General features: G+C 66.5%; 1 protein-coding gene across 1 annotated transcript in view; it reads left to right on the top strand.

Annotated features, from left to right (window-relative positions):
* KCNQ1 (potassium voltage-gated channel subfamily Q member 1) overlaps positions 1 to 17,985 on the top strand; it is a 287,759-nt gene that overhangs the window by 77,603 nt on the left and 192,171 nt on the right. Inside the window, exons 7-14 of the mRNA XM_015588669.2 lie at positions 4,420 to 4,546; positions 4,944 to 5,022; positions 5,292 to 5,388; positions 5,916 to 6,056; positions 14,172 to 14,282; positions 15,092 to 15,187; positions 16,789 to 16,911; positions 17,734 to 17,878. Of these exons, the coding sequence (XP_015444155.1) occupies positions 4,420 to 4,546; positions 4,944 to 5,022; positions 5,292 to 5,388; positions 5,916 to 6,056; positions 14,172 to 14,282; positions 15,092 to 15,187; positions 16,789 to 16,911; positions 17,734 to 17,878 (919 nt within the window). The remainder of the gene's footprint in view (positions 1 to 4,419; positions 4,547 to 4,943; positions 5,023 to 5,291; positions 5,389 to 5,915; positions 6,057 to 14,171; positions 14,283 to 15,091; positions 15,188 to 16,788; positions 16,912 to 17,733; positions 17,879 to 17,985) is intronic.

Raw genomic sequence — 17,985 nt, forward strand, 5'->3', positions numbered from 1 at the left:
GGGCGCGGGCGGCGTCTCTGACGCCGAGCGCCTTTCCGTCTGCTCGCTGGCCATTTCGGGGGATACTTATCCGAGTTCTTTGTCCGTTCTTTATAACTGGGTGTTTATGAACTTTGTTTTGAAAGACATTTCTAAGTTATACAAGTCCTATTGTTGTGAGCCACCCCGAACACCCAGGACGTGGATCGGCCAGCACCGAAGCTTCTGGAAGGATGGACACGGGGCCTGCGGGGTGGGCGGGGGCTAGTTGGCCGTTTCAACTCTGGACGTCCCTGTCTGCGTGTCCGGCCGGCCTCGGGCGGGCGGTAAGTGTTTGGGTCCATACCGGTCTCAGCGCCCCACCCGGGGAAGCCAGCCGCAGCCAGGAGGCAGTCTTGCTTTGTCTGAGGGACAGTGGCCGGGCTGGGAGGGGTCCTTTGTCTCTGTGAGTCTCCACGGAGATCTCGACACACAGGGACGGTCCCTCTTCTCATATCTGTGGGGCAAAGCTCAAGGCCATGCCCCATCCTTGACCCATGTGCACACCCAGAGGGCCAAAGGGGGCCTCTGGGCTGACTTTGTTATCAGCCAGGTGGCCAAGGAGGGTGCCTGGTCTCCATGGTGAGCTGGGCGGGGCTCCGCAGAGGGCGTGGGGGGCTGGAAGGGAACATCCCCGGCACAGGGCACTGGTGAACACCAGGGTGCACGGGCACCTTGGGAGACAGTCTCGGGGTGGCCATGGGGAGCCCCTGGGCTGGGGCAGAGGTGGCCGTCGGCAGGCCCTGGGGAGCGTGCGTTCCCATTAGCTCTGCTTCAGGGTGTGTGTGGGGCCTGCTCTGCCCGGGCGGAGGACCTGAGGGCAGGAAGGGTGGAGGGTCACCCGTCTGGGGTCCGGACCACCGAGGCTGGAGCCAGGCCTCTCTAAATCCAGAGCAAGGACGGGGTGGCCCGGCCATTCCGTGAGCCCACTTCGTCCCCTGAATGAGGGGTGGCATGACAGGCTGTCTGAAGGGGCCAGCCCTCCTGCAGACCCTTTCCCCAGCCTCCACCAATAGACAGCGAGTCCCGTCAAAGCCTCCGCAGCAGCCCCCAGCCCACGGAAGCCAAGGCCCATCTCGGTCCAGACCTCAGGCCAGCCCGGCCAGCCCTCCCAGGACACAGGCCGGTGGACAGGTGGCTCCTAGAGACGGCCAGGAAGTCTGCCCCTCAAGGTGCCCGGGCCCCGGGGAGCCCCTAGGGGTCCCACTGCACAGCCCCCAGTTTTGAGGTCTGGCTATGGTCTTGGCCCCGAGTGTCATCCTGCCCAGTGTCTGAGGTGGACGGAGAGCTTTCTGTCCCAGACAAACAATCATCCCGCCGTCTCGGCCTCGAGATGATGGAAGGCCCCTCCCCCTCCCCACAGCACCGGTGGCCGCGTCTGGGGCAGCTCAGACACGTGAGTGCCCACTCAGCCGACACGCTTCCACTGCGTTCCAGACTCCAATAGGATTCGGGGGTTAGCTTTGCTTTAAATTATTCCTGCACCTCACCCTCCGGAGGGAACCCCGTGGTCTCAGTCTGCCAGCCCCAGAAGGCAGGCCTAGCTGAGACCCCAACCAGATCCTCCCGAAGCAGGGGGCCAGGATAATTTGGGGGCTACACAGCCATCAGCAGCAACCCCTAATTATCTGGGCAACCCCTTGCGTATTCTAAGGTCTGCTCGAACACCCTTCTAGCTCTTCAAATCTGGTTAGGACGTGGCTGAAGAGATATTTAAGTAATCTAAAAAAATTCATCAAAATAAGAAAAAGCCTGCTAAGAGATTGACCAGCTCGATGGTCTGTCCATTTGTTCATTCATTCATTCGTTCATTCATTCATTCAGTAGAGCTACAGTGAGTGCCAACCAGGGCAGGTGCCGCCCCAGGGCTGGGGGGCACAGGTGACATGGCCCCGCCCTGGGGGGCTAGGCAAGGCCACGGCCCCTAGAACCGAGGACAGAGGTGGGACCAGTCCCCTTGCCACGAAGCCACGGAGTCTGCGGGTGCCCACGCCCCCTTGCTCTCCCACCATCTTCCAGGTGCCCCCAGCCACACCCCCCAGCCCCCCGAAGGGCTCTACATTACTGATAACTTTTCTGCAAAAGGACAGCAGTAAACTTTCCCACATTTCCCCCCGTTACCACCAAGCTCGCCCCAAACACAAGCTGGATGGGAGAAGCATTATTTCATCCTGATTAATAACACATGGGAGCCAGCGGCAGTGGCCAGCCGCCTCCCCCTGTGGGGGGCGCCTGGTGGGGAGGGCAGAGGTCGGGCGTAGGGACAGGGCTTGCCACCGTCACCCAGTGCGAGCAGAAGCCTCCGCCAGGGCTGGGCTCCCGGGGGACGGCGCAGGGGGCCAGCCGGAAGCGGGCTCGGTCAGCTGACTCCACTGCGCGTGCCGTCCTCATGGCCCCCCCCGCCCCCCGACACCACAGGCCGGGTCCAGATTCCCTCTCATTGTTAAGGCTGCGTCATATTCCATCGTGAGGACGGACTGCGTTTCATTCAGGGTCATTTGAGCTTCCGTATAAATTAAGATGGCTTTTTCTATTTCTGCAAAGAAAAAATTGTCCTTGGGATTTTGTCGCCCTGACTCCGTGGTCCGCTTTGAGCAGGAGCGACATCCTGGCGGTGGCACGTCTCAGTCCGCGAGTACCGGCCGCGTCTGCGCCGAGTTGAGTCTTCGACGGCGTCTTTGAGCCGGAGTCTTCAGCTCCCATTGTCCGAGGCTCTCACCTCCTCGGTTACTTTGTATTTCGTTCTTCACGATGCGAGTGTACGAGGCCTCGTTCTTCTCATTTCTTTCTCAGATCGTCCATCGTTTGTAGAAATGCAACCGATTTTGTGTGTCGACCCCGTACCCTACTTTGCCGGACGCGTGGATTCGGTCTAAGGGTTCTTGGGGAGGGGGCCGTGCGCGTGGAGGATCGTCGGGCCGTTCCACGTGTAGGATCGTCTACCACTTGCAGACAGATTCTTTCGCGGCGCCCTTTCCGGCCGGGTGGATTTGTCTGTCTCGGCCGATCGATCGCCGTGGCTGGGGCGGTGCTGGGCGTGGGCATCGCTGTCTCGTTCGGGTCGGAGAGGCGCGAGCGGCTCGCTTTCCCGGGTGTTTCCCGCGTGACTTTTATTGTGTGGGTGCATTTCTCTTCTCTCCCTAGTTTCTTTACTGCTTTTATCCTGAAAGGGTGTTGAATTTTGTCAAATGCTTATTCTGCATCAGTTGAGATCATGTGTTTTTCCCTTCATTCCATTAATGTGATGTATTATATTGATCGGTTTTCATATGTTGAACTGTCCTTGCATCCCAAGAATAAATCCCACTTGGTCATTGTGTATAATTCGTTCAATATGCTGCAGAATCCCATTTGCTAGTATTTTGTGGAGGATTTTTGCATACAGCGTTCATAAAGGACGTGGTTCTGTTTTTTCCTTTTCTGGAGGGTTTTTGTCTGACTTCGGTGTCACGAAAATGCTGGCCTCGCAGGATGAGCGGGGAAATGTTCCCTCCTCTCCGATTTTTGGAGAAGTCTGAGGCTGGGGGTTGGTTCTGTGAGGTTGGGTAGAATCCACCTCCGAGGCCATCAGGTCACGGGTTTTCTTCGTTGGGAGATTATTGATTATCGATTCGATCTCCCGGCGAGTTTCGGGTCCGTTCAGATCTGTCTCTTTGAGGTGTGGTCCGGGTGGGCGTCACGGTTCTCGGAGTTCGTCCGCGTCCTCCAGGCTGTCGGTGTTCAGAGCACGGCGCGTTCCCCTCAAATTCCATCCGTGTCCGTTCGTTTCTCCACCCGACCACCCCTCTCTCCCTTCATCCCTGCATCCGTCGCAATCCAGGTGTTAGCCCCTGGCCCTCCGGCTTCCCCCCTTCCTCAGAGTCCCCCAACCGCAGGCCGAGGGGTGACACGGCCCTTGCCGGAGCTGTGGCCTCAGGAGGCGCCTCCCGAGGGGCCCGTTCCGCAGCTGACACCGCATTCGCCCCATCCTTGCAGACTGTGCTGGTGACGCCCTGAGACCCCCTCCCCAGCTCCCCGGGCCCCGGCCCCCGTGAAGGCTGCCAGTTGTGTCTGGTGGCGTGGTGGCTGTGTGTGGTGACGGGGAGGCGGTCCCGGGAGGCCGGACGTCCCCCAGCGGGCCGCAGACGTCATGCTTCTCGGGGCCCGGCGAGCGCACAGGCCCAGGGGTGCGGATGTGCCCTTGGGCCCGAAAGTGCCCCGGTCTGAAGAGGAGCAGGCCTCGCGGGTGCCCGCCGTGGGGCCGTTGGCCTGTCTGGGTGGGCAGCGCAGGCCAGGGCGCAGGCCGGCTGCTGCTGGGGCTCCCCCAGAGGTGCCCGGGGCCGCGGGCCTGCCCGGTGGCGTGGCCGGGCTTGAGCGTTGGCAGAGCCGCCACGAGGTGAGCTCTCGCCCCTGTCCCCGCAGGAGATCGTCCTGGTGGTGTTCTTCGGGACGGAGTACGTGGTGCGCCTCTGGTCGGCCGGCTGCCGCAGCAAGTACGTGGGCATCTGGGGGCGGCTGCGCTTTGCCCGGAAGCCCATCTCCATCATCGGTGAGTCGCGTCTGTGCCCACGGGCGCCTCGCCCCGCGGGGTCAGGCCCAGGTGGGCACCCTCCCCAGGAAGGGCGGACTTGGTGGGGGACCTAGCGCGAGCACCCCTGAAGGACCCCAGGCCCAGCGGGGCGATGTCCCCGCCCTCCAATGCCGCCCGCAGGACAGGGGTCCGGTTGTGCTCAGTATGACGTGGCTGCCTGCTGCCCTCAGCGGCCTGCAGGCCGGGGTGGGGAGGTGAATCGGGGGCCTCTGCACGCGCCTAGGCCAGAGAGAGGGTCTCCCACCCAAGGTGTCCCCGCGTCCCCTCTGTGGGGCCCTGTCCAGCCGGACCGCGAGGCTCTTTCCCCTGAGCCAGCTGCCCGGCTGGTGACAGGGCTGACCTGCTGCCTCCCCAGACCTCATCGTGGTTGTGGCCTCCATGGTCGTTCTCTGCGTGGGCTCCAAGGGGCAGGTGTTTGCCACCTCGGCCATCAGGTACGCCCGGGCTGCCGGCTCTCTCGGCTACAGGTGCAGAGCCACGGGGCAGCGTGGCTGGGGGCAGGTTCCGGGCCCAAGCTGAGTTAGGGTTCCATTCCTGGCACAAGCCCTCACTCGCTTCTGGGACACTGGGGACCTCAGTCTGCTCATCTGTAACCTGGGCCGATCGGGGCGTCCCCCAGGGCCCGGCCCTGTGCTTGAGGTGGGGTGAGGGGGCGGGTCCCGGCCCGGTCGTGGCGGTGGGGACACACATGGCTCCTTCGCAGGGGCATCCGCTTCCTGCAGATCCTACGAATGCTGCACGTGGACCGCCAAGGAGGTACCTGGAGGCTGCTGGGCTCCGTGGTCTTCATCCATCGCCAGGTGGGGCCCGGGGGAGGGGTGGGAAGGACAGGGGCCAGTGTGGGCTTTCGGCCGAGCCCCAGTCCCCAGCTACACGGCCCGTGCCCTAGCCTGCCAGGCTGACGATGTGTCCGCCCTCCCTGGAGGTGGGGATAAGTGACTCTCGGGCAGATGAAGGGTCAGGCGTGCGAGGACAGGCCCAGGGGGCTCCAGAATCTGAAATGGCCAAGAGCAGCCCGGGAAGGCAGAGCGGGCCTCACCTCCCTCTGTTCCGTGGGAAGGAGCCCCGGGTGGACAGCTGAGCCCGTGCCCACAAGCAGAGCCCACCCGTCCGCCCGGCGTCAGCGGGGGCCCCTGGCTCCTGGACGGTGGAACCCCACAGCGTCTAGCCACGACAGTTGTTGGCACTAGGGTATTTCGAAGTCCGAGGTCCGTGTGAGACGTGCTGGCTTTATGCAGAGCTGTCGGACCCGCCAGGCGTCTGCCCCGAGCATCCCCCAGCGGCCCCGGGCACCATGGACACTGACCGGCCCCCTGCTGACCCCCAGGAGCTGATCACCACACTGTACATCGGCTTCCTGGGCCTCATCTTCTCCTCCTACTTCGTGTACCTGGCCGAGAAGGACGCCGTGAACGAGTCGGGCCGCGTGGAGTTCGGCAGCTACGCGGACGCCCTGTGGTGGGGTGTGGTACGTCGGGGCCAGGCGGGCCGCCCCGGGAGTGGGCTGCGGACCCTGGGCAGAGCTGGGCAGGCCGTCACTCTGTGGGCCCTCACACTCTGGTTTCTCAAGACTTCACGCCGCATGGCTGGGGCCGCCAAGCCCGGTGGCTGGAACCCTGCCCGCATAGAGCTGGGGGCGCTCAGTTGGACACGTGCGTGGGGAGGACGGGGCGCGGGCCAGGCCCTCGCACCCCACCTGCCTCCTCCTGAGTGCTCTGGGCTGCAAGGAGCTAGTGGCCCGGGAGGGTCTAGGACCGAACCTGGAGCAGGGGGGTGGGCGACAGCAGGTGGGTGCTGGCCCCGTTACGAGCCGCAGGAGGCCGAGTGTGGCCGGGTGGGAGCCCCTTTGAGCTGAGGTGGGCATTGCTGATATCCAGGCCTGCTCGGGCCAGGGAGAGGAGAGGGTCAGAGCCTGTGTGAGGTGGGGCCCGGGCCTGGGGGGCAGCACAGGATCCGAGCGGCACTGGGCAGGGGGCAGCGGCTGTGCCAGGCCCCGGCCCTGTCTATCTTGTTCGTTGTCTTCTGGAAAGAAAAGGCCTGCCTCCCTCCAGACCCCCGACCCTCCTCCAGGAGGGAGGCCCATCCCAGCTGGCCAGGTGGGGTGGGAAGCTGCCTGTGCATGGGCCTTGGAAGCTGCCTGTGGCTCCGGGCAGGCACGTGGCCCTGTTTCTGTGTCCCCACGCGGTGAGGCCAGGCCGGCACGGCGGGCTCTTGACGCTGGTGGTGTCTCTGTGTTTCTGAAGTGCTGGCGAGGGCAAGGCCACACCAGCCGAGCTCTCGGGCTGGGGAAGGCCCCGGCTCCGACCCCTCGCTCCCTCCCCCGCATGCCTGTGCCCTGCAGGCCCTGGTGTGGTAGGCCCGAGAACGTGTGGGAGGGAGAGCTTAGCCCCCAGCAGGGAGCTGGCCCGCGGTGGGCAGAGGTGACAGGCCGCCTAGAGCCGGGAGGATTCCCGGGAGGCCAGGAGCACGTGGGTGAAGGCCCGTGGCTCAGCTGATAAGCAGTGCCCAGCCTTGGTGCTAGCTACACCCCCCTTCCCGGCCACTCCGGGAGCTGTGGGCAGCGAGGCCGCCCCCCGCCCCCGCCCACAGCGTGGCGACACACCCACTCCCACACCTGTGCAAACATCCGCCCGCCGCCCGGGAAAACGGCCCCTTTGTGCCCAGCTTGGCGCTGGCGCCCCGGCCCTCGCCGTCAGCTGCAGCCCCAGCCTCGGCCACCGCGGTCCTGGGCTGACCATTGTTCCCGCCAGGCCCTGGGCCACCCTGGGCCCCCCGCAGCCCGGGCGCTGGGGCAGACGGCTCCCATTCATAGCAGCGGCCGCCCCTGCAGCTGTCCAGGCGGCCCCCCGAGGCTTGAGTTATGGGCTGTGTTCCTGGCGCGTCTCGGACGAGCAGAGCTGCAGAAATGCAAGCCGGGCGCCCGCCGGGGGGCTGCCGGCCAGGCTGCATCTGCGCCCCAGTTGCTTCCTGTCAGTCTCCTTTGTCCTGGGTGTTCCCCAGCACGGGTGTGGGCGCCACCCCTGCCCGGCCCGGCCCCAGGCTCCCCGCCTGGCTGGACAGACGCAGGTGGTGCTGCCACCGGGCCCCGGACAGGCGAGGGCCACAGACCAGGCCTCTGCCGATGTCGTGCTGGGGCCACCGAGGACCCAGACTGCGTCCAGGAAGCGCCGCCCACTGCACTTGCTGCCGAGAGCCGGGGCGTCCAGCGGGGAGCCGCGTTCGCAGATGCTCGTGGCCCCGTCCGGCCGTGGGAGCTATGAGTTTCCTCAGCCTCTAGGCTCAGCCGGTGTTTGCTGCGTGAAGGAATGAAGGAATGAATGAATGAGTGAATGAGTGAATGAGCTGATGTGCCTAGCCGTCAATTCCGTGCCTGGCCCCTGGGTCAGTGGCTGTCTTAGTCTCCTGGGGCCACCCCAACACAGTCCCAGACCGAGGTCTCAGATGAAAGACACGTTCTCTGCAGTTCCGGAGACCAAGATCGAGGTGTGGCAGGGCTGGCCCCTCCGGAGGCTCCAGGGGGGGGTCCCTCCTGCCCCTTCCGGCTTCTAGGGGCTCCAGGCGCTCCTGGGCTGGCGGCCACATCTCTTGTCTGTCATGAGGACACTTGTCTTTGGGTCTCAGGGCCCATGTGGGTAACCCAGGACAATCTCGACTTGAGATCCTTAACTTAATGACCTCGACAAGGGGCCCGTTACAAGTAAGCTCGTGTTCCAGGGATCCAGGTGGACGCGAGTTTCGGGGGACGGGGGACAGCACCCAGCCCCGGACAGCAGGTGAACCGGGGGCCTTCACAAGGGGGTCCCTCCCCTCACCGAGCCTGTCTCCACGCCGTGTGGCAAGCGTGCCAGCTCGATGGCCGAGTGTTCCCTCCTGTCCCCCGACCCCGGGCACAGACGCCCAGATCCGCTTGGAGCTCCCCGCTACCCCACATGTGGCGCCCCGCGCCTGGCTGCTGGCGTTGGGGGCGGGTTTGGACGTTTTTATTTGCCCTTGGAACAAGATGCGTTTGTTTGTGCTGAGCCGGAGTGCAGGGGAGCAGCTCCGCGAACACGGGCTCCTCTGTCTAGGCCCAGGGGTCTCTAAAACCAGAGGCCGCCGGCTCTGTTTACCCCCCGCAGCTAAATTTAGAATGTAGAGTGAAGAAGCTGGGAGCTCGTCCCTCCCCCTCAGCCACCATGTAAAATAGCCCGACTCCCGCTGACTCGCCCCGTCGTTGGCGGCTCCGGAAGGTTCCGGCCTCTCCGGCTGTATCGTGTCCTGGAGGGGCGAGGCGGGGGGCCTGTGGGAGCCTGGGTGAGCCCGGGGCCTCCCAGACGCTCCCACGCGAGCCCAGTTAGGCACAACCTGTGTGGGGACCTCCTCTGCACCCACGGCTGGGGGGGGCAGGTGGCAGGCCAGGCCCCCACCCCAGTGCTCGGGCCCCGCCCCTTCCAGGACTTGGCCTCTGCCCCGAGCTCCGTGCGAAGCCTGGGAGTGCCATGCGGCTGAGCCAAGGGTCCACGGGACCCCGGGCCGCTGCCAGCCCCTGCGCGGCCTGTGCCACAGACCAGCCAGGGTGGGTGGGAATGGTGGGCCCGGGGCCCCAGCCGGGGCACCCTCCTTAGGGACGGCCCTTGACCGCTGGGGGCTGCAGGCTGAGTAGGGGTCCACGGGGCGGGTTGATCCCCTGCCCTCCGGCCAGCACTTGGGGGACTTCTCGTTTGGAGAAGCCGGCTCAGTGAGGGCGGAGTACGGGATTGGGGTCCTTCGGGGTGCGCTCAGCTCACGTCAGAGAGGGATGAGCTTTCCCGCTGCCGCCTGAGGAAGAGAAGCGCGGTCAGCCTCAGGACACTGAAGCCAGAAATGGTGTGATGACGTGGTGGTCAAGGGCGTGGGGCTGGGGCGGACGCGGGGCAGCGCCCCAGTTCCACCGCCGGCCAGCTGTGTGGCCCCAGGCAGGTTACCCAGCCTCTCTGGGCCGATCTGCGAAATGTCAGTGAGCGTCCATGTCCAGAGATTGTTGGAATGTCAAGTCAGAACACAGAAAGCCGGGGGCACCAGGCGCCCAGCAGACGCAGTGAAGGCTGGTTGTGAATTTTAGGGAGCTGTTCCCAGCCCCAGTTCTCTTGGTGTCCCCCAAAGCCAGACGCTCGTGGTAGGTCCATAACAAGCTAATTCACACTAAAGCGTTTACGGCTGCCATGATCCAGTCATACCCTTTCGCCCTTCTGATCTTGCGGGTCCTGCTCTGCCCCTGACCAGCTTCCTGCCTCCAGCACTCTCCTCGAAGAGCAGCCCCTCTCGGTGCCTGTGGTTTGGGCCCCTCATGGACCCCAGCGACCTGGTGTTCCTGACCCCGCCCCCAGGACCTGGGCCGGGCCAGCCCAGGGCGGGGCTCACGGATGAGTGATGGGCCCTTCCCCAGGCAGCACAGCCGAGCCGGGGAGGGCGGGCAGTGAAGACAGCTTCCGGGCGCCCAAAGCCAGCCACACCTTTGAACTGGCCCCGGGTCCAGGGCAGGGCACGTGACTGCTCCGTGCCTTGATTCCCCATCTGTTGCACGGGGGACAGAGGACGTGGCTCTAGGGCCGACACGGGGCTCGCCCAGCGGGCCGCGGTCCCAGCACGGCGGCCTGTCTCTGTTGCCATGGAGACTCCGTGGACGACGGGTCCTGCTGGCGAGGCCGGCTCTGTGCCGGGCACCCTGGTCTCGCTCTCGGAGGCGTGGTCGTGGGCGTCCCTGAGGGGACATCTGAGCTGAGACCAAAAGCAGAGTCATCTGGGGCCTGCCGCACGCGGGGCGTCGCGCCTGGCTGTGCCGCGGTGGGCGTGGCCCGGGCGTCCAGGGCATTGCGTCGGCCTCTGTGTGGGACTCGCGGTGCCACGCGGAGGAGGGAAAGGCGGGTCCTGACCACGCCCTGCGGTGCTGTGCTGTGGCCCTCAGGTACAGGCCCCTTCCCGGCAGCACGAGTGTCGGATCCCCGGCCAGCTGCCGGCCGGCTGGTCCGTTAGCCATGCCGGGCAGGGCCGTGGGACCTGCTCGGTGCCCAGCTGCGGCTCCAAGCCTCTTGGGAGTGGGAAGATAAACGAGACCCAGGCCGCAAAGCAGCCCCGCCCCACCCGGCCTCCGCCTGCCCGCGGTGGCCCTCCACTCGCCCTGTCCACACAGCAGCCCCCGAGCAGGGTGCTGGCTGGACTCTGGGCCAGGCCTGGACTGAGGCGACGGGGCAGCCTCTTCCTCGGCTTTGTTGTCTTGCCTTCCTGGCGTCGTGGTGTGGAGGGTGGGGTGGCCTTGGCCCTGCCGGCTCAGTCACCGAGCAGCCGTGAGACCCTCGGGCACGGCAATGGCTCCTCCCGGCCTCGGTTTCTCCCTGCGTAACGTGGTCTTTAGCTCACAGCATCGTGTAAGTTCGACAAATGGACGTGTGCCCCGTGGTGAGCCCCTAAGTGTCTGCGTTGGCGGAGTCCTCTCTCCCGCTCCTGGCCACCCCTTCCCTCTGGACAGATGGCCACGACATCTCCAGATGCGTCCGGCCGGTGGGGGTGGCTGCAGGCTGACCGCCTGCCCAGCGGGGTCAAGGTTTCTGGGCCGGCCCGTTTCCTTCAGAGGTCAGCCCACAGGACGCGGCTTTAAAAAGAGAGAATGTGATGGTGCCAGTGCCAGCTTCTCAGGGCAGCGTGCGGGGCGGGGGCGGGGGGGGGCGGCCAGAGAGTTCTCTTTGCCTCTCGTCCTTCGAAATGCGAGTGAAGACACAGGAGCTTCGAGCACCCCAGCACCAGCCCCTGGGGGCTTGGCCCCCGCCCCAGCCGCCTCCGCTGGGACAGGCCCGATGTGCCCGTGGGGTCACACGTGAGCTGCCCAGCGCCGGGCGAGGGCTGCAGCGGTCCCCAGGCCAGTCGGCCCTGGAGACGTGCAGATCTGCACTCGGTCGCCCGCGCTGGGGGCCAGTTCCGAGCACAGCGGCTATAAAACGGGCCGTTCCCGAGCCGCTTGTGTCTGTGAATTCAGGGAAAACAAACAGCTCTGTGGGGATGGGCCGCTTCCTCCGAGGGCAGAAAGGACGTCGTTAAGTTGACAAAGAGGGTCTGTGACAAGGTCTGAGGGGCCCAGGCCATCCTGAGCGATGGGCGTGGGCTCTGCCCTCGGGGGCGGGGGACACCGGCCTGGGTCCCAGCAGCTCCTGGGCAGGCACAGGACGGGGCCCGGGGCCAGGCGGGACCGGGACGAGGGGCCTGGCCGGGCTCTCGTCTGCTACGGGAGGTGGCCTGCGGCAGGCTCGCCCCGTCTCCCAGGCCCTCCCAGCCAGCCCTCCCCTCCCCTCCCGGCCACTGTGCGTTTTCCACGTTAATTTCGATCCTTTAAAATGGTCGCAGGACGTGTCGTCTTTCCTAATGCCTGAGTGTTCTGCCACCCCCTAAGCTTGGCGCCCCGGGCACGAGCGCCTCCCTGGCCTTGGCCCCCGTGGTTCTGAGTGGTCACCTGCCTCGGAGGCCACCTTGCCACGCGTTCCCGTCTCAGCTGAGGCCTCTGTCCACTCTTAACAGGCATCGAGAACCCCAGGAACCTTTGTTCCTATGGCTGCCTCTCCTGCACTCGAGGCGTCGGAAAACAGAAATCATTTAAAGGTTTCCATGTGAACGCATTAAAATGATAATAGACGGTTAATCTAATACACGTTAATAGTGCATGTTCGCGTAAACAAGACAACTTTAGGAAAACCGACTGTCCCGATGCGGGCTGTGGGGAGCTCCCCAGTGCCCCGCCCACTTGCAGCCCCAGATCTGCCTGAGCGCCGTGCCCCTGGCCCTTTGAGGCGCAGCAGCCACCCAGGCCTCACGCATGGGGCTCAGGCCCTGCAGAGGGGGCTCCGGGCGCCCCCAGGACCCCCTTGTCTGCCAGCCGGCGTCACCTTGCCGTGGCCCCAGGGTGTCCTGGCTGCACCCGCAGGCACCTGGGCCATGCTCCGGGCTCGCACAGCGTGTGTGTGTGCGCTGTGGGTGTGAGGTGCTGGGCCTGAGTGTGCCCGAGAGTGTCAGGCTGGACACAGGCCCCGGCCCTGTGTGCGCCCTTGCGCCCTGCGTGTGTCATGCGTGCATGTGCGCGCCACGTTGCTGCGTCAGCTCACTGGGCCCTGGCATGGCTCGGTGTGTGCGTGCGCGTCGGAGTCAGGTCTGCAAGTGTGCGCCCGCGGGCACAGGCTCCCCGGCGGGCAGCGGGCAGCTCGGCTCTTCTGCAGGACAGGACGATGGTGTGGCACAGACACGCTGTGGGCAGTCAGGGGTGATGGCGTGTGAGTGGCCCCCCAGGAGGGCCGGAACCCTGAGTAGACACCCAGTTGGGCCTCTGCGGGGGTGCTGGGCACTGGGCAGGACAGACGGGCTCAGCAGTGGCCGGACAGTAACACCCCCGGTCACGGGAACTGCCCCCCGTGCCCGGACAGCCCCCACGTCCACACGCCCCGTGTGCCATGGGGTCCTCCCTGCTGCCGGCCTCCCTCGGGGTTCCCGTTCCCACAGACCTCCTGCCTCACCCCGCCGTCCGCGTGTGGGCCTGTCTGGGCCTCACCGTCAGGCGGGGTCCTCCCAGGTCCTGCCTCCATGGTGCCCACTCCCACAGCGGGCTCACGGGCTGCAGGCTCCACGCAGACCTTCTTGGGCCTGCGGGAGGCCGTTCTCTCGTGGCCTGGACTAGAATTCCCAGAGCGGGGAGCCGGGCTGCCCCGGTCAGTCCACGGGGTGGGCAGGTCCACCCAGGGCGATCTCCCTCAGGCCTCTGGAAGCTTCACGGGCACGCTGGGCCACGGCGCAGGGGCGAGAGCAGGAGCCAGCAGGACAAGCTGTGACTCTGGGACATCCTGGGACCCCTTGCCAGGCTCAGAGCCGGCTCCTGGAAAACGCAGCAGGCAGCCCACAGCCCAGACTCAGGGGGTAGACGAGGGGCACGAGGAGCTGTGCCCAGCCAGGGTGGGCTCTCGTGTCCCTGCAGGATGTCACCTTCAGGATCATGCTGGAGGCCCCGGGGAGCAAAGCTCGGATGCCAGCAGGAGGCGGCCCCGGGTGGGGGCAGGGCAGGGGCAGCCTCCCCCTCATCTTGCCACAAACCCCGGACCGACAGCTCCCCCACCAAGAAGAAGGGCCGAGCTGCACCTCGTTCTCTGGGAAGAAAGGACACATGGGACATATGGTGCCAGGGTGGCATCGGGAAGCGGCACGTCATCCCCGTCCGGCTCTTTGTCGGGGACGCCCCCCCGGGGGCCCGGCGCTCAGCGATGTCGGTGGCCCTGGTGGCAGCCTTCGCTGGGATGGGGCAGGGCGGCCAGGCTTGGCCTTCCGGGGGGCGGCCTCCCGGCCTGCACGGCCGCCCGTGGGCCCCGGCCCTCCCCCGGCCCAAGCTCCTGTGCTGACCCCACTGAGCCTGTGTCCCTCCGCCGTGCCGTGTGGACGGCCCAGCGCGCTCGGCCACGCTGGCCCTGGAGTCTGGCCGGCCGCGCTGTCTTGCCGATGGGACCCTCCCCGGGAGGCAGGTCGTGGGGTGGGGCTGGACAGATGCCCGTCCAGAGGCCCCGGGGCCATGACCGCCGACCACTGTCCTTGCCCCGCGCAGGTCACGGTCACCACCATCGGCTACGGGGACAAAGTGCCGCAGACCTGGGTCGGGAAGACGGTGGCGTCCTGCTTCTCCGTCTTCGCCATCTCGTTCTTCGCGCTCCCGGCGGTAGGTGGCGGGGGGGCGGGGCTACCGCAGGGGGAGCAGGAGGGGGCGTCTGCTGCGCACAGGGCCCCCAGCCCCGGGCTCGGGGAGCGCCGGGGGCCCCTGCCGTGAGCAACACACTTAGAGGCAGGACACCCAGAGACCAGCTCACCTGCCACGGGACCCCAGTGGGGTCCGCTGTGACAAGCGCGGAGGTGGCCTGGCCAGGGCCTTTCCCAGCGGGGAGCGGGAGGCCACGTGACCGCCAGAGGAGGCCAAGTGACCGCCAGAGGAGGCCACGTGACCGCCAGAGGAGGCCACGTGACCGCCAGAGGGGGCCACGTGACCGCCAGAGGGGGCATTCTTGTGCCTGGCGAGGGAGCGGCTGGTCCAGTGCTGTGGCCTGGGAGGGGCTTTGATCCACGTCCTTCCCAGAAAGCGTAGCCCCCGAGGGTTAGATCTTCTAGTCCACTGCGTGTGCACCGCGTGCGTGTGCGGTGTGTCCGTAGTGTGTGTGCCTGCGGATTGCACGCATGTGCGTGTCACGTAGCTGTAGCACGGGGTTCTGTATACACGCGTGTGCGCAGCCCGGTCCCCACCCAGCGAGCTGGCCCTTCCGATGCCATCACCAGCCTGAGCGCAGCAGTCACCCTTGTCCAGCGGGGGCTGCCTTTGGCCCGGGCAGGCTGGCCAGAGGCGCCCGCCTTGCTCGTGGGGTCTGCATGCCGAGCAGGCCCAGCCTCCCCGAGCCGGTGACCTGGGACCCCGTCCTATGGGCCGGGCCCAGCCGTGGCCGCGTGCGGCCCTGAGCCCTGGCTTCTGTCCTCCCCCAGGGTATTCTCGGCTCCGGCTTCGCCCTGAAGGTCCAGCAGAAGCAGAGGCAGAAGCACTTCAACCGGCAGATCCCGGCGGCAGCCTCGCTCATCCAGGTGGTGGCGCCCGCCGTGGCGGCCTTGCCACGACTGTCCCCTTATTCTTGTTAGGTCCAGCCCTGTGTCCACCTGGGTAAATAGAAGCTAGTATCCATTCTGGGAACCAGGAACTGCTCTCGGCCCCGAGGCGACCTGGCCTGGAAGCTCCTGGGGCCCCCAGGATGTGGAGGCGCCACGTTCCACGTGTGGACGAGCTGCCTGGTGCGGCCTCTGTGCATGGGAACCACCAACGGGGCGGGCTCCGGGGAGCAGAGGAGTCCCCTTCCCCACCCAAGGCCCCACGGGGGGTCGCGCTGTGTGGACTGGGGACCAGGAGGTGGCCCGGCCAGGCGGGACTCGGCGTGGTTAGTGTGTGGCCAGTCGCTCGCCTCAGGCTGTGGCCACCGGCGTGGGGGTCTCAGTCCTGTCACCAGCCTTCTCTCCTGCACGCCTCGCTCCGCGGGGGGCGAGCCTGGGCGCGGGCATCAGGGTCCCAGGCAGCAGACCCACGGGAGGCAGGACCCTGCTGTGTAGCATCAGGACGTCCGTGCTGCGCCCAGCACCCCCGGGGCGGCAGGCGAGGACGAGCGTGGCCCGGATCCTCGGCACCGCGGCCACCTGCGCCGAGGCCCTCGCTGCCTAGTGGGGAGCTGGACGCTCAGCTCCTTGCCCCCCTGTGACGAGGCCATCCCTGAGCAGGGGTCGTAGGAGGCAGCGCCAGGGGCCAGCGGGGAAAGCAAGGTCCCAGAGGCGGGAGAGGAGGCAGCTGCCCCCAAGCCCCTGGACTCGGCTCTGGTCTGCAGCCCCCGCCCGGGACGCGGCAGAGAATGGGGTGCCCTTGTAATGCAAACAGACGCAGACGCAGGAACCATTGTAAGATCGTGTCCCTGAGGGTCTCGGAGGGCCACTGTCCCTGCTGGGGGCTGAGGAGCGGGGGCGAGTGGGCCCAGGGCCTGCCCGTGGAGTGACTGCGCAGGGGGCCGGGGGCATGTGTCCAGCCATGGTGTGGGACACCCTCCCCGGCGGGGTGGCTGCAGTGCAATGTGGACACCTCAGGCACCCAGAGCTGGATGTCCCCCAGGGATGGTTTGGGGTCCCCCTGTGGCTTCAGTCCCCACGTGCCATCTGAAGGCTCCGACTCGGGCCTCTGAGAGGGGCTCTGCTTCCCGGCCATCAGCCTCACCTCCCGCCAGCCCCAAGGGCCCCCACGAGCCCCAGGCCCTCACAGGACAGGCCCCAGCTGTCCAGTTCTGCGTCTGTGTGTGCCCCAGGGAGAGGCGGCCTCCTGGGCATCTCGGCATCCCTGGGGCCTGGCATAGGGCCAACCCGCAGGAGGGACCAGTGGGTGCAGAGGTGGCAGCAGGTGGCTTGAGACTCCCGGGCAAAGGTCTCTGTGGTGTATGAGCTGCGGGCCGCTGTGCATGAGGCCATGTGCTGCCTGGCACGGGAGGGGCCGAGCCACGCCGTCCAGGTCCAGGCGGGAGGCGAGGGGCAGGCTCACGTCTGAGGGAGTCGGGCCGGCCCGCAGGATGCCCTGGGCAGGGTCAGTGGGCTGCAGCTTCTGCATGAGCCCCACCCAGGTGGCTCGGCGAGTGACAGTGTCTCCCTTCTGATTCCAGACAGCATGGAGGTGCTATGCCACAGAGAACCCCGACTCGGCCACCTGGAAAATCTACGTGCGGAAGCCTTCACGGGGCCACTCACTGCTGTCCCCCAGCCCCAAGCCCAAGAAGTCCGCCATGGTAACCAGCCTCCCACCCCCCAGGATGAGGGCCGCTCGTTAGCAGGCAGGATGGACATGAGGTCAGCTCCTGGCCTGGACTGCACCCCGGCGTCAGTGCCATTCCAGTCCTGGGGGCACCCAGCCCGGCCCGGACCCTACCCTCCCACTGTCCCCAGGCTCACGGGCGCGTAGGGCCGGCTGCTCCAAGGCCAGGGCTGGGCAGGTCCGGAGTTGGACAGGGACGGCTGGGCTCCAGCTGCTGCTGGAGACGGCTCTCGAGAGGGCCTTGGTGTCGGGGGGCTGGGCGTGGTGGGCGGCGGGGGATGGAGGTGATGTCTGGCTCAGGGCGGAGGGTCTGGAGGTCACAGCTGGGAGCGTTGGGGCAGGCTGTGGGCACGCGTCTTGCCATTTGGCTGGAGTGGTGGATGAAGGCCGGGTCATCCTGGCCCCCACCCCCGAGCCCTCGGCCGGAGCCTCCTCCCAGATTCCTGCGTGGCCTGTTCCCTCAGTCCCTCGGGGTCGCTCCTCAAAGGGGCTTTCGTTAGCTGCATTCGACGCCCCCTCACAGGCTCGAACACCCACTCCGGCGTGTTCTCGTATGCTTGTCTGCTTCCTGTCTACTTGCTCCCCTTGGCTGTGAGCTGCCGGGGCTGAGCACCCCCAAGGGATCCCCGCAGCACCGCAGCCGGCCCTCTGTGTGGGTGGGTGCTGGGCTGGAGCTGGACCCCTGGGCCCCGGCTCCCTGGCAGAGGCCTAGCGGGGCAGCCACGGGCATTCAGGGGCGGCGGACCGCCCGGCGGAGGCGGCCCAGGAACCGCCAACTCATTGTCTGGTTTTCTAGATGAAGAAAAAAAAGTTCAAACTGGACAGGGACAACGGGGTGAGCCCGGGGGAGAAGACGCTGACGGTCCCCCACATCACGTGCGACCACGTCCCGGACGAGCAGAGGACGGACCCCTTCTCCGTGGACTGCTACGACAGTTCTGGTGAGAGAGCTCCCCGCGGGCGGGGCCCGGACCCGCCGCCCTGACTCCGGGGCTGGCGGGGGCCTCTGGGGTCTCAGGGGTGCTCACTCCTCCCCCAGACCGCTTGC

This window comes from Pteropus alecto, unplaced genomic scaffold, assembly GCF_000325575.1.
Source record: "Pteropus alecto unplaced genomic scaffold, ASM32557v1 scaffold43, whole genome shotgun sequence".
NCBI lineage: Eukaryota > Metazoa > Chordata > Mammalia > Chiroptera > Pteropodidae > Pteropus > Pteropus alecto.